General features: G+C 46.7%; 1 protein-coding gene and 1 long non-coding RNA gene across 2 annotated transcripts in view; one reads left to right on the forward strand and one right to left on the reverse strand.

The window, feature by feature from the left end:
- Positions 1-2,303, reverse strand: part of TM9SF2 (transmembrane 9 superfamily member 2) — a 38,893-nt gene extending 36,590 nt beyond the window's left edge. Inside the window, exon 1 of the mRNA XM_088458210.1 lies at positions 2,049-2,303. Within this exon, the coding sequence (XP_088314336.1) occupies positions 2,049-2,192 (144 nt within the window). The 5' untranslated portion in view covers positions 2,193-2,303. The remainder of the gene's footprint in view (positions 1-2,048) is intronic.
- Positions 2,304-5,181: 2,878 nt separating this feature from the next.
- On the forward strand, positions 5,182-12,699 carry LOC148538098 (uncharacterized). Its single transcript, XR_015872505.1, has 3 exons — positions 5,182-5,533; positions 5,607-5,735; positions 12,201-12,699. It is a non-coding gene; the product is annotated as an uncharacterized LOC148538098 (long non-coding RNA).
- The last annotated feature ends 1,022 nt before the right edge of the window (positions 12,700-13,721 follow it).

Here is a 13,721-nt window from a genome sequence, read left to right on the forward strand (position 1 = left end):
TCCCCACATCTAACAGCTAAAGGCCCCCATACATCAGCAATCTGGAAACCACAAATGAACAATTTGAAGATTTATTGCCCGATCTTAGGATTTCCCAATCGAGCAATCTGCGCCCATACACTACAGATCTTTTTCAGTGATTTGCAGATCGATTGCAGCAAACAGATCTGCCAATCTTGAAAGGCCCATCATTTTGCTAGAAACGGTCTGCAAATCTGCTGATCATGTCCATATACTAGCAATCTACAGCCCCAATTGATCTGTGAAATCCAACATGTTGGACAATCTGATTAAACAATTCCAATCACTTTTTGGTTGCAATCTGCGATCTGTGAAGCCCATACATTGCAGATTTTTAGACACAATCGATTGCAAATTGCACGATTGCTGCAATCCATCTCTGATGTATGGGGGCCTTTAGACACCCTGGACTTACCTGGTTCGGGCTGTCATCTCTCTGTGTTCCGACATCGGTATTTCGACGCCTATCTTAAGTCCTGTGTCGGACTTTCAGCGTTGGGATTAAGACCGGTGGGCATGCCGTCCACCGGTCTGATAACTACATCCCTGAAGATGTGAGTAGATGTCCCCTAATTAAAAACACTACATACCGCACACATTTTCTCCACAGACAGTTAAATTCATTTGTATTCGTACAATTAACATTCTAGATATTAGCAAATAATCTATGCTATGAAATAGGCATCATAAATCTGCATGGCTACTACCATTACAAAACAATGTTTAAAATAGGTACAATCAAAAGGAGGATGCTTTTACCTGTAACTTTCTTTGAAATAGTGTAATGTTCCATTGCTCAGTAATAGCTCACCCAGATAACCCCTATTAAATGAGTCAGTTCACCGCAACTGCTAATTAATTTATCTGTAGTATCATCCAAAGTTCTTATCACCCATCTATCCCTAAATGCTGTTTCAAGACCGATCTTTTCACGCTGCGCAACTTCAGAAATCCCTATATTGTCTCCCGATACCAACCAGTTACACTTGGATCCTTAATGTCTCCCCATCTTCATTAGATTGTAAACTTCCAGGATTAAAGGCATTCTCCACCCAACTACATTTCTCATAATATGTATTTTCAATTATGGCAGAAAGTAAAATAAATACAGATAAAAAGCAAAAACATTTTCTTAAAAATAGTGGCACAAAACACTCCGGCTATTGTTGTAGTGATGTATGTTGTGAAGAGAGCAGTTGACACTTGCTAAACCAGTACTATGCAACACGTCTGTCAGGTTTCAGTAACTAGGCCAGGCACTCTATTCTCGGACACATTATGTTACATTAACTTCCTGGGAAGAGGGTGTGGAAGTATATTTGATCCTTACAAAGGCCACAGCTCATTTCAGGGTTCTACAAATATCTTTGAAAATGATTTTCCCCAAAACTGCTCCACATAATGAGACCAAACAAACATTTTACATTATTTCATCTGCACAGGTTTGGCAGACTATGGAGGAGATGTATTAAGCAGTGTAAATAGTGGAGAAGTTGCGCATAGCATCGAATCAGTCTCTACTATATAGAATCTACTCAAGATATGCTACCTCAAAACTAATGTTTGGGATGGGCAACTTCCCCGCTCTCTACACATACCCAGCAATTGCTTTTGTGTCACTACATAATGCTACAAGTGTCCCTCACCTTTGCAGGTGCATGCAATCCTGATCTTCAGGTTACTGTAGGAAGGCTGCTTACACATTGCTCCCATATTATAATGATATTTTTTTTCTATGAAATGCTATATATAAATAAATAATACACCCACACACTAGAACGCCACCATCCTAAGTGGATACACTAGACTAGATAGATTATGTATCTGCGCAGTAATAGTAGCTGTATGCCTATGCAGCTGCCCACACCATCCCTATACAGGGTGCTAGAGCGGTATCTGGTTGCAGCAATGTCGTTACAGCTGTCGTGCATGCTTGGACTTCTAGTTCCACAGCAGAGTAGTCACCGGCTACTTAGCCTGGCATTTGTAGAACGTGTGTACGGATCGGCCCGGCAGTCACAGCTCACCTTACACCCAGGAATCTCGTCCTTTGTCGGCTCACAGAAGGCAACTGGGGCAAGGCCCGGCAGATAGAAGGCTGCTGCCTTCGGAATGGAGGCGGTGGCTGCCAGCAGCAGAACCAGCAGCCCAGTGTACAGCGGTCTCGCCATTACGGTACCAGCAGCGCAGTTTCCAGACTGCCTTGGAATCGCTCAATTTGCTTCCTGCTTCTCTTCCCGCAGACACGTCACCCGCCCTGACGTCAACGTGGGAAAGGTGGGGGAGCTGCGTGCGCAGCTGCTATTGGCGGTGTATATCCCGGCGCTGTTACTTCCGGGTACGGAGTTTGTGTTAGACAGAGTGTGGGGCGGGCGAGACCCTCCATGGCAGCGGCAGCCGTGTCATACATGTGACATCTGACATTACTGTGTGCGGCTTGAAATAAATATATAGCTGTAAGGTTGGATCTTTGAAGAAAATCGAGAACCAGATTTTGGCTTCGCAACTGATACAGGGATGACGTGTTTGATATCCGGTTATAGTGTACATACGGCTGACGCGAAAATGCAATGTTATATTTTATAGCACCAAGTACTGGATTTATAATTGTGCACGGATTGCTGCTGAGCGTCAGCCGCTACTAGGGATGGGACATCGAAACAAAACATTTTACGTAGTGATAGGAATCATTTGATGTTTCATCGGAAACATCGGTCAGATGTTTTGATGTTTAACCCTTCAATGTTTTTGAGTTAATGTTTCATTACCATCGCAAGATTTCTCCCCTGTTTTTCCAATGTTGTTTTGTTTTTTTTGTAACACTGGTGCTTTCACTGCTTTGGGCTGTCAGCTGGCTCTCTCCTTGTATTATATTCAATTACAACTTCAGAAGAGCGTACAAAACACAATGACTGGGCTACTGCTGCTGCTGTGGGGATGGTGGCTGACAGAATGAGACGGTGAAAGACAGACACTCTGGTCAGCCAATTAGCAGCAGCACATAGGACAGCCCCACCCCTGGCTCACTGTCACTGGTGCTGCTCTCAGTGAGCACTGGTTGGCTGCTGGGGTGTATGGCTGCAGCTATTAGTAACTGAGCTGTCTTTCACTGTCAGGCACTCACTGCATGTGCACTGTGCATGTGACAGACCCATCGGTGCCTAATGCTGACCATACACCAGCACGATTTCAGGACGATTTTCGACAAGTCTTATGATGGATCTTTTGAAAATTGTGTATTTTTTTTTAGTAGGATACAATCCGATGCACGCTCCCGCAGCTCCTAAATTGGATGGTATGATCAGATGTGCAGCCCATATTGTCCATCGTATCGTGTGCAGATTGTACCATACATTTAGTGCATGCGATGCATCGTGCATTCATTCATGTAATTTCAATGACATTTTCCATATGAGCGCATGAGGCACACGATCAATCATAGGACACATCGTGTGTAAAGAAAAACACCAAATCCTACCGCTGGGACTGCAGGGAGCTTCGGGGAATTGTGAGGTGAATCACATCGTATGCTGGTTGTGCAGGTGTATGTCCAGCATAAGTGTCTGGTGTGACATCATTGGTGAGGAGCTGAGAGAGAGGAAGGACTTGAGAAGATAAGAGTGTGTCATGATATAGACAGAGACTTTAGCTGAGGGTGGAGAAAAGACAGAGAGAGAGAAAAGAAGAGGAGACTCTGAAAGAGTAAAGTCTGGAAAAATGGACACGAGAAATTAAATTGAGAAAGAAAAAAGAGTGAGAAGGAAATCTGTCAGTGCTACTTGTTTGTGGAGGACAATAAGATACTGTACCACTATCCCCAACAACAGGATCAGCCAGCTACACTGCCAGTGCCCTGCCAGCAGTAATACACAACACTTCTGCCATACTGTCTGTCACTAGTAGTGAGTACTGACAATAAAATGGCTGCACCCAAAAGTCATTTGTGGAAACATTTGATAGGAAAGATAATGAGCCCAAAACAGCTATTTGCACATACTGCAGCAAGAAAATAAAAACGTGGAAACACATCTAATTTAAAATGCCACCTTGAAAACAAACACCCTCTTGTGCTGCAGAGTCCGACTCCTGTCCCAGGTTCATCTACAGGAAAAAGAGACTGCTGAGCAGAGCACCTGTACCACAAGTGTCGGACCCAGAAGATGGTGCTGCTGCCGCCACAGCTCCAGCAGCTGTTATATGTGTTGATGACATAATAGAACTAGAACAGCCTCACTGAGAGTCAGATCTAGTCCCAGGGCCCATCAACATCACCGATACACCAGCAGTGCCCATCCCACATGAGGCAGGAGACAATAATGAGTACCTTAAAAAAATTGACTCTTTTTTTTAAAGATGGTGTAACGAATAGCATCAGACTAACACAGGATATTGTGTACATGAGCTCTAAGGACTGTCAGCCATTCAATGTTGTGGAAAATGTTGGATTCAAACGTGTTTTAAATATTGTGTCTCCCCATTATAAACCTCAGACTCGGAAAACTCTAAAAAAATATGTCACAGGAAAATATGATGACCTAAGCAAAGTTATGAGGGAATAACTAGTAAACAAAACTTGCCCCCTTACCACAGATATTTGGACAGACAACCAAACACAAAGTTTCCTCAGTCTTATAGTCCACTTTTATGATCAAGAGGATGAACTGTTCAGTGGCAAACTGGGGTCTTACCTCTGGAGGAGACATGCAAGTGATAACCTAGCTAATAAGCTAGTCGAATTTTGCAGTGTGTGGGGCATAAGGCCAGATACAGAGGGGGTAACGGCTGTAGTAACAGATAATGGAGCGAATATAAAAAAAAATGCAGTGGATAAGGAATTTGGGGCATCAAAACACATTCCTTCACACACACTCTTCATTTAGTAGTGGAAAAATGTCTGAAATTAGAAAACTGTGCAACCGTTCTCCATAAAACCAAAGCAACTGTTGCTTGGTTCAAGTGTTGTGGCAAGTGATGAACTAAGAAAGTTGGATGATCGGAAGATGATCCAGTCCGTCCCCACGAGGTGGAACTCTACTTACTACATTTTAAAGCGACTAACAGAGCTGAGACCTCATATCAACAAAATAATCAATAGGCATTCAAGTGCCCCTACCATGTTAAATGCCTCTGAATTAGAGGATGTCCATGAATTAATTGCAATACTAGAGCCGTATGAATTGGCAACAACTATGATCTGTTGGGAACATTACTTAACAAGTAGCATGGCAAAACCCGTCTCTTCGATAATCCTGACTAAATTGGAGAAACTGAAGCCAAGCAAAGATACACCAAAGGCCATGTTATCAAGCAACTGATGGTACGAAGAAACGATTTGGCAAAATCGAACATGTATTTTTACTTGCAATTGCCACAGGGTTACACCCACGCTTCAAAAACAATTATTTTAGGGATGCTACTGATTTGGCAAAACTGGTTACTTAGTTAAACAACACACTCTGACAGAATATGCGCTAAGGTGCAAGTAACAACTCCAGCTCTTCTGGCAGTGATGGTAAGATGACTCCTTTTATCAACAACTATAAAATATATATTACATTTATTATAAACAATGTTCTTTATTTCAGATGGAGGTATCAAAGCATGAAATAGCTTCTTTAGTGACCACGACAAAGTCGTTCAAAAATACCGGCAACGACATGAGGAGTTAATGTCGTAGAGTTCACAAATGCCACAAGAGCTTTCTATATACTTAGGTAAGCTGTATTCTTAAAATTGAATTTAAATGTTATCTATCAGTTTAGTAAAGCCATGATTTACTAGTTAGTTAACATTTTTATAAATGTGATCTAATCTAATATATACTATATTCACATGGTCATGAACTCCCTTCATATCAGTGTATCATTATGCTTTAGTTATATGGCACTGCAAGGGTTTCACAGCCCATTACAAAGGGCCTGATTCAGAGGTGGACACAGACCTGACGTTTGCATGTTGATTTTCTACTGTGCAGCCATCAGAATTGCACTACGCACACATGGCGATTGATTAGTGAGATGAGAGCAGACGCATATAGGATTTACTGTATTCGCAAACTGTATGACAGGTAGTGAGTGTTTGAGTGAGGTAATGGAGGCTAGCTTGTAAACTGTTGCAAACGTTTACTTGATGTGTCCCAGCCAGTGAATGCAAATTTAGTTGCACTGGCCTCAGTATATTAGTTCCTATGTTATTCAGAGCAACCAGTGCAATTTAATTGTTTAGGTTTTTCAATATTAGAACAGTGGTGATTAATTTATTAAATTAAATTTTTCTACATCAGGGTCCATAGGGTATCCACAGGATACCTTGGGGTATAGGTGATGACGTCAGGCATCGGGCACCATAGAGTTAAGTTTTCAGCCTCCCAGGATGCACTAGGGTCCCCCTCCTATACCCCGCCCCCGAGCCAAGGCATCTCAGTTCGTTTGGTGCCCGGCCGGAGTCGGATGCACCTGTTAGAGGGTGGCTAAGAAGAGCCCCTGAAGTCTTCTTCAATGCAGCCGTGGCTGCACATCTGGAAGTACAGCATGGACAGTCAGTGCTGACGTCCATGCTGTCTTCCCTACACCCCCGCCGGTACTGATCCGGGGATGCTGGTAAGCACCTGGGGTCACAGCTAGCGGTAACCCCAGATGTTTGGGACCATGGCCGGATCCAAGGGGGGCAGCAGGTAAGCAGCGGGGTCCCGCGGTGGGACCCTGCTGAAACATGGTCCAGAGTCCCCAGGCAGGGGGCTCCCTGGGGACTGGCTGCAGCGTGGAGCCAGGTACCTAACCTGCACTTCCACTACCCCCCTGGGACAGCGGACCGCGGCTGAGCGGTAGCGCTGCGGCGTCCCAGGGGTTAATTGCATGCCAGGGGAGCGCACCTTCCCTGTAGCACAGCCGGCGCCTCCCCCGCTGCACACAGCCCTCTCTGCACTGTGCTGATTGGCCCTGTGGCAGCGCTCCTCCCCCAGGCCGGCCTCCTCTATGCTCCTCGGTGGCCATCTTTACAAGCGCATGGTGAACACTGCTGGAAGCTTGGAAGCGGTGGCATCGTGGTCTGGGTGCCCGGCATACCTCTCCTCCGTCTGGTTCAGGTCTGTGTATGCAGCGCTGTGTCCTACCAGGCTCTGTGTCTGAGTAGATGAGTATCAGCGCTGTTAGTGCAGGAATTGATTTTCTTTGCATTGTATGTGACTTCTGCTAGCGCTGCTGCCTGTACTTTCATTTTCTACTGTCAGCCTTTTCACTGTCCCTGATCTTTTTCTGCTAAAGCCCTTGCGGTGCGGTGATTGCAGGGTGGTCTCACATTATACTACGAGTATCAGTGAGAGGGGTCACATACTTACCATCATGTCTGAGAGTGACTTTCCTCCAGCTTTTGTGTAGTACGTGCAAGGTACCTATAGCGGAGGGGGAGGGTAGCGAGGAGGGGCTATGTCGGCAGTGTTATTTTTTGGCGCAACCAATTACTGTCACGGCCCCGGTACAGGAGCCGCCCTGGGCTTGTTTCGCCAAAGCGCTTACAACCCTCGTCGGCCAGTTAGCTCCGCAGCCTACGTTCACACAGATGGGATTTTCCCAGCAGTCAGTGGTGTCGTCACCCATGCAGGGTTTCCCGAGACAATTGATTGTACCACACAGTCTCCCTATTTCACCCCCCCAAGTCTCTCAGGAGCCTGCGTGGGTTAATTCTCTGACAAGTTCTGTACAGCACTTGTCGGACATGTTACAAGGGGAGTCTGTGTTGAGGACACATAAGCGGCCCATGGCGTCTCTGTCCGCTCCTTATGAGGATGACGACGTGACATCTGATGATGGGGAGATTCTGGATCTTTCTGACCAGGAAACTCTCCGTACTAAAGAATCGGACGCTAGGTCCAAGGTATATATATTCCTGGACTTATTCGGGCGGTCCGCACAGCTTTAGTGATCGAGGATGAAGATCCTCCGGTGTCCAAGTTCAAATATGCCTTTTTTAAGGATATTAAGGGTGACGCCACAGTGTTTCCTCTTTCGGGTCAGTTAGTGGACCATTTAGAGGAGGCGTGGAAACATCCTGGCAAACGGTATCAGACTCAGAGACGCTTGGCGGTGGCTTATCCGTTTGCGGATAATTATTTTTCTAAGTGGGAATCCCCTCCACAGGTGGATTCTCATGTGACACGCCTAGTCCGTAGTGCCACATTGCCCATGCCCTCCATGTCTTCCCTGAAGGATGCTATGGACCGTAAGGTGGAGATCTGCCTAAAGTCTGTTTATTCCTTTGCAGGGGGGGGGGAGCGCTGGACTGATACTTTGGAGGCGTCTTTCGATTCCGACTGTTCGGCTGAACAGACCGAGTTGATAGGCAATCTCCGGGATTCGGCCACTTATATCAATGAAGTGGCCTTGGATATCAGTACCCTAGCGTCTCGGATTTCTTCGGCAGCTGTAGCTGCTCGTCGCACCTTATGGTTGCGATCTTGGAAGGCGGACGCTGATTCCAAAAAGGGCTTGGAAGCTTTGTCTTTTAATGGAGAAGTCCTATTTGGTCTGGACCTGGACAAAATTGTAGCCACGCTGGTGGCAGCCAAATCTGCATGTCTCCCGTCTGCTGCAGTTCCTTCCAGTTCAGGTATGTCGTCCTTTCCGCCTTATAGGGCCCAGGGTAGGCCTAAAGCACAGCCCTTTCCCCGACAGGCTGGCCCCAAAAAATCGGCCAAGCCCCGGAAGCAGGCCTGGAGCACCAGACGTCCGGCCCCTAAGCCAGATGACAAGCCTGCGGCCTGACGGTCCGGGCCTCCCTTTGGGGGATCCCAAAGTGGGAGGCCGCCTGCTGCAGTTCGCCCAGTGTTGGTCGGTTATCACGACAGACACTTGGGTTCTCGAGGTGGTTTCTCACGGGTACGCCCTCTCCTTTCGGCACAGGCCCCCGTCTCGATTCTTCACCACGGGTCTTCCATCAGACCCTAACAAAGCCTTGGAACTGCGGAAGGTTTTGCACACTATGCTCCAGGCTGGAGTTATAGTGCCTGTTCCATTCTCCCAGAAGGGCCAGGGTTTCTATTCCAATCTGTTTTTGATGCAGAAACCCAATGGGTCGTATCGTCCAATCCTCAAAGTACTCAATAAGTCTTTGCGGGTGCCGAGGTTTCGGATGGAGACCCTACGGTCCATCATTCTGGCGCTGGAACCTGGGGATTACATGGTGTCATTGGACATACAGGACGCTTACCTGCATGTCCCTATTCTTTTACGCCATCAACAGTTCCTCAGGTTTGCAATCCGAAACGACCACTTTCAGTTCCGGGCATTACCTTTTGGGCTGGCGACAGCACGTGTTTTCACCAAGGTGATGGCGGTCATGGCGGCTTCCCTGCGGCTGCAGGGAGTCCGCATGTTACCGTACTTGGACGACCTTCTGTTGGTGGCAGGATCTCCAGAGCTCCTTCTACGCCACTTGGACCTGACCATTGCGGTACTGCAACGGCACGGCTGGTTGATAAACTGGCAGAAGTCCAACCTGATCCCGTCTCGGCGGATTCTGCACCTCGGAGCCTTATTGGACTCCGGCCGGCAAAGGATCTTTGTGACGGGGGAAAAGATCTATGCCTTGCAGTTGAGGGTGCGCAGTTGTCTCCAGAATCGCCGGGTGTCTCTGCACTCGGCAATGAGGGTGCTGGGCTCCATGGTGTCGGTATTCGACATGGTGGAATATGCCCAGTTTTACTCCAGACCTCTGCAGCACTTGATCCTGTCCAAATGGAATGGACTGCCTCAGAGTCTACGGTCCCAGACGATGGTACTCACGCCGGAGGTTCGCCTGTCCCTAGCCTGGTGGTTGCAGACGACCCATCTCAACAAGGGTCGTCCGTTCTGGGTGGCGAATTGGGTCCTGTTGACAACGGACGCCAGTCTTCGGGGCTGGGGAGCAGTCACGGGTCCACACTTGTTCCAGGGCAGGTGGACTCGGGGCAGAAACAGAGCTTCCAATAAACATTTTGGAGCTCCGCGCGGTGTTCAATGCTCTCCAGCAGGCACATCGGGTTTTCCAAGGTCCAGTGCAGTGCAGGTCCAGTCGGACAACGCTACCACCGTGGCCTACATAAATCGGCAGGGAGGAACCCGAAGTCGGGCGGCTCTCGTAGAGGTGTCCCGAATCCTGCTTTGGGCAGAGCACAATCTCCCGGCCATATCAGCAGTATTCATCCTGGGAGTTCTAAACTGGGAGGCGGACTTTCTCAGTCGCCAGGACGTTCATCCGGGGGAATGGTCTCTGCACCAGGACGTCTTTCAACTGCTGGTGGACAGGTGGGGTCTTTCAGAGATCGACCTCATGGCGTCACGGCACAACAACAAGTTGCCGGTGTACGGGTCTCGCACAAGAGACGAAAAGGCGTCTCTGGTGGATGCTCTGTCCGTCCGGTGGACGTTCCGGTTTGCTTATCTGTTTCCTCCGTTTTCCCTTCTTCCTCGGGTAATCCGGAAATTCAAACAGGAAGGAGGGACGCTCCTGTTGATAGCTCCCGCGTGGCCCAGGAGGCACTGGTTCTCAGACCTCCAGGGACTATCCGTGGACATTCCTCTGCGGTTGCCGTTACGCCCGGACCTCCTGTCACAGGATCCTTGTCTTCACCCGGACCTGACTCGGCTGTCTTTGACGGGGTGGCTGTTGAGACGGCCATGTTGAGGTCCAGGGGGTTTTCCAGCTCTGTAGTGCAAACTATGCTAAGAGCTCGGAAACCATCTTCTGCAAGGATATACCATCGTGTGTGGCATACATTCTTCCAGTGGTGTCGACCGAGAGGTTATGCTCCTCGGGAGTTCCGTCTGTCTAGAGTGTTAGCTTTCCTACAGGCGGGACTGGACCATGGGCTTTGCCTTGCGTCCCTGAAGGTGCAGGTGTCTGCCCTGTCAGTCTGGTTCCATCGTAGGATTGCTGCAATCCCTGATGTGCGCACCTTTATGCAAGGTGTTCTCAGAATTCAGCCACCTTTTGTTCCACCGGTGGCGCCTTGGGATTTAGCTGTGGTCTTGAGGGCTCTCCAGGAACCGCCGTTTGAACCGCTGGGCTCAGTGGACCTCAAATGGCTGACAGCTAAGACAATTTTCCTTCTGGCCATTGCTTCGGACAGACGTGTTTCTGACTTAGGGGCCCTCTCCTGTAGACCCCCTTTTCTGATTTTTCATAGGAACAGGGCAGTGCTGCGCACTCGTCCTGGTTTCCTTCCTAAAGTTGTTTCCAGTTTTCACATCAACGAGGAAATCGTTCTGCCGGCTTTTAACTCACCGGATCTTTCGGTGGGTGAGGCCACTTTGGACGTTGTGCGGGCCTTAAGAATTTATGTTGACCGCACTTCCTCATTTAGGAAGTCGGACGCCTTGTTTGTCCTCTATGGCTTCCGTAAAAAGGGTTGGCCTGCTTCAAAGCAAACTTTGGCAGGCTGGATTCGTATGGCCATTTCAGAAGCTTATCTTCATGAAGGCCTTTCGGTTCCTTCCTCTGTGAAGGCTCATTCCACTAGGTTTGTGGGTCCTTCGTGGGCTGCTCGACGTGGTGCCTCTGCAGTCCAGATCTGCAAGGCTGCCACTTGGTCCTCGGTCCATACCTTGTGAGGTATTACGCGTTTGACACCTTTGCCTCTCAGGATGCTTCCTTCGGGCGGCGGATTCTCCTTTCAGCACAGGAGCGTCCCCACCCTTAAAGGATACTGCTTTGGGACATCCCAAGGTATCCTGTGGATACCCTATGGACCCTGATGTAGAAAATATGAGATATGGTAAGAACTTACCTTTGTTATCTCTATTTCTACGAAGTCCATAGGCTTCCACAGGACAACCGCCCTGTCGCACCTGTGCTGCAGATGGGCTTTGCTCTGGTCACCGGTTTTTCCGCCTCCCTCTGGTGAGAATGTGATTCTTGTGTGTGTCCAGATCTTTTTTCTCTCTCTTCCTTCTCCTCCTCCGGCCTATGGCTTGGTACATAACTGAGATGCCTTGGCTCGGGGGCAGGGTATAGGAGGGGGACCCTAGTGCATCCTGGGAGGCTGAAAACTTAACTCTATGGTGCCCGATGCCTGACGTCATCACCTATACCCCAAGGTATCCTGTGGAACCCTATGGACTTCGTAGAAATAGAGATAACAAAGGTAAGTTCTTACCATATCTCATATTTTTAAGTGCCTATTCAGTCATGTTATCTTGTTACAGGTGCTCCGTCAGAAAAAATCAAGGAGAACCCACTAAGATTCTGGAGACTGATGGAACCCACATACCCAAATCTAACCAAAATAGCAAGACGATAGTTAACAACAGTGGCCACTTCGGTTCCTTCAGAACGCCTTTTCTCTAAGGCTGGGGACATTAAAAGTAAAACCAGGAATAGGATAGAGGGGAATCTACTTTCAAAATCACTATTCCTGCACAATGAGAAAATTTGGGGGCCAATATAAACGTATACTGGACTGGAGTCTTCCCCCCCACACCCAATTTCCAGATACATTTTCCATTATTCTCCCATTTTTGACTGTTTTATCCGTCTGTATTGTGAGGCCCTTAATTAATCTACCTCAATAGTATACTCCTATATTGCAAAAAAAATGGCCAGTTTCAATGTATGTTGTACTGAATGTACAGTTTGTTATTTTATATATTCAACTTAAGTTATTAGTCTTTTGCTATTGATACAAAAAATATTTAAATAGCACTGTGTGAGCATCAGTGACCTCTTTAATTAAAGTTTTATTAGTTAATGCATCACGTTTTATGTCTTCAATAATAAGTTTGATTTACCACAAAACTTTTTTTTTTTTTTTGCACCATTTGTATGGTCACTCAAATAGTCACTACCTGTCACTCACTTTGCGAATCCAGTAAATCCTATCTGCGTCCGCTCTCACTAATCAATCGCCACGTGTGCGCAGTGCAATTCTGACGGCTGCACAGTAGAAAATCAACTATGCAAACATCTGGTTTGCGTCCAACTCTGAATCAGGCCCTTTGTAAGGTGCTGTGAAACCCTTGCAGTGTCATATAACTAAAGCATAATAATACATTGATATGAAGGGAGTTCATGACCATGTGAATATAGTATATATTAGATGAGATCACATTTATAAAAATGTTAACTAGTAAATCATGGCTTTACTAAACTGATAGATAACATTTACATGAAATGTTTAAGAATACAGCTTACCTAAGTACATAGAAAGCATTTGTGAAACTGCGACATTAACTCCTTATGTCGTTGCCAGGATTATTGAACGACTTTGTTGTGGTTGCTAAAAGGCTGCTTGATGCTTGGACACCTCCATCTGAAATAAAGAACATTGTCTATAATAAATGTAATATATATTTTATAGTTGTTGATAAAAGGAGTTATCTTACCATCACTGCCAGAAGAGCTGGAGTCATTACTTGCACCTTCACGCACATTCTGTCGGAGTGTGTTGCTTAAATAAGTAATCAGTTTTGCTATATTTCTAATATTAATATATCAACAGCCATACATCGCCTCAGTAACGAGATCCAAAATTGGAAACACCTTAGTTTATCATATATTGGCAGGGCTAATTTAATTAAATGGTGTCCCTCCCGAGATTATTATACACCTTACAAAATCTTCGCCTATTATTAACAAATAAAGATAGTTTAGAAATTAACAGAGTCTTTCGCATTTTTATTTGGCGAATTAAAAAAACAGAATTAGTCTGATTAAACTACTGCAGAAAA

Source organism: Taudactylus pleione, unplaced genomic scaffold (genome assembly GCF_031769625.1).
Source record: "Taudactylus pleione unplaced genomic scaffold, aTauple2 ptg000041l, whole genome shotgun sequence".
NCBI classification, from domain to species: Eukaryota; Metazoa; Chordata; class Amphibia; order Anura; family Myobatrachidae; genus Taudactylus; species Taudactylus pleione.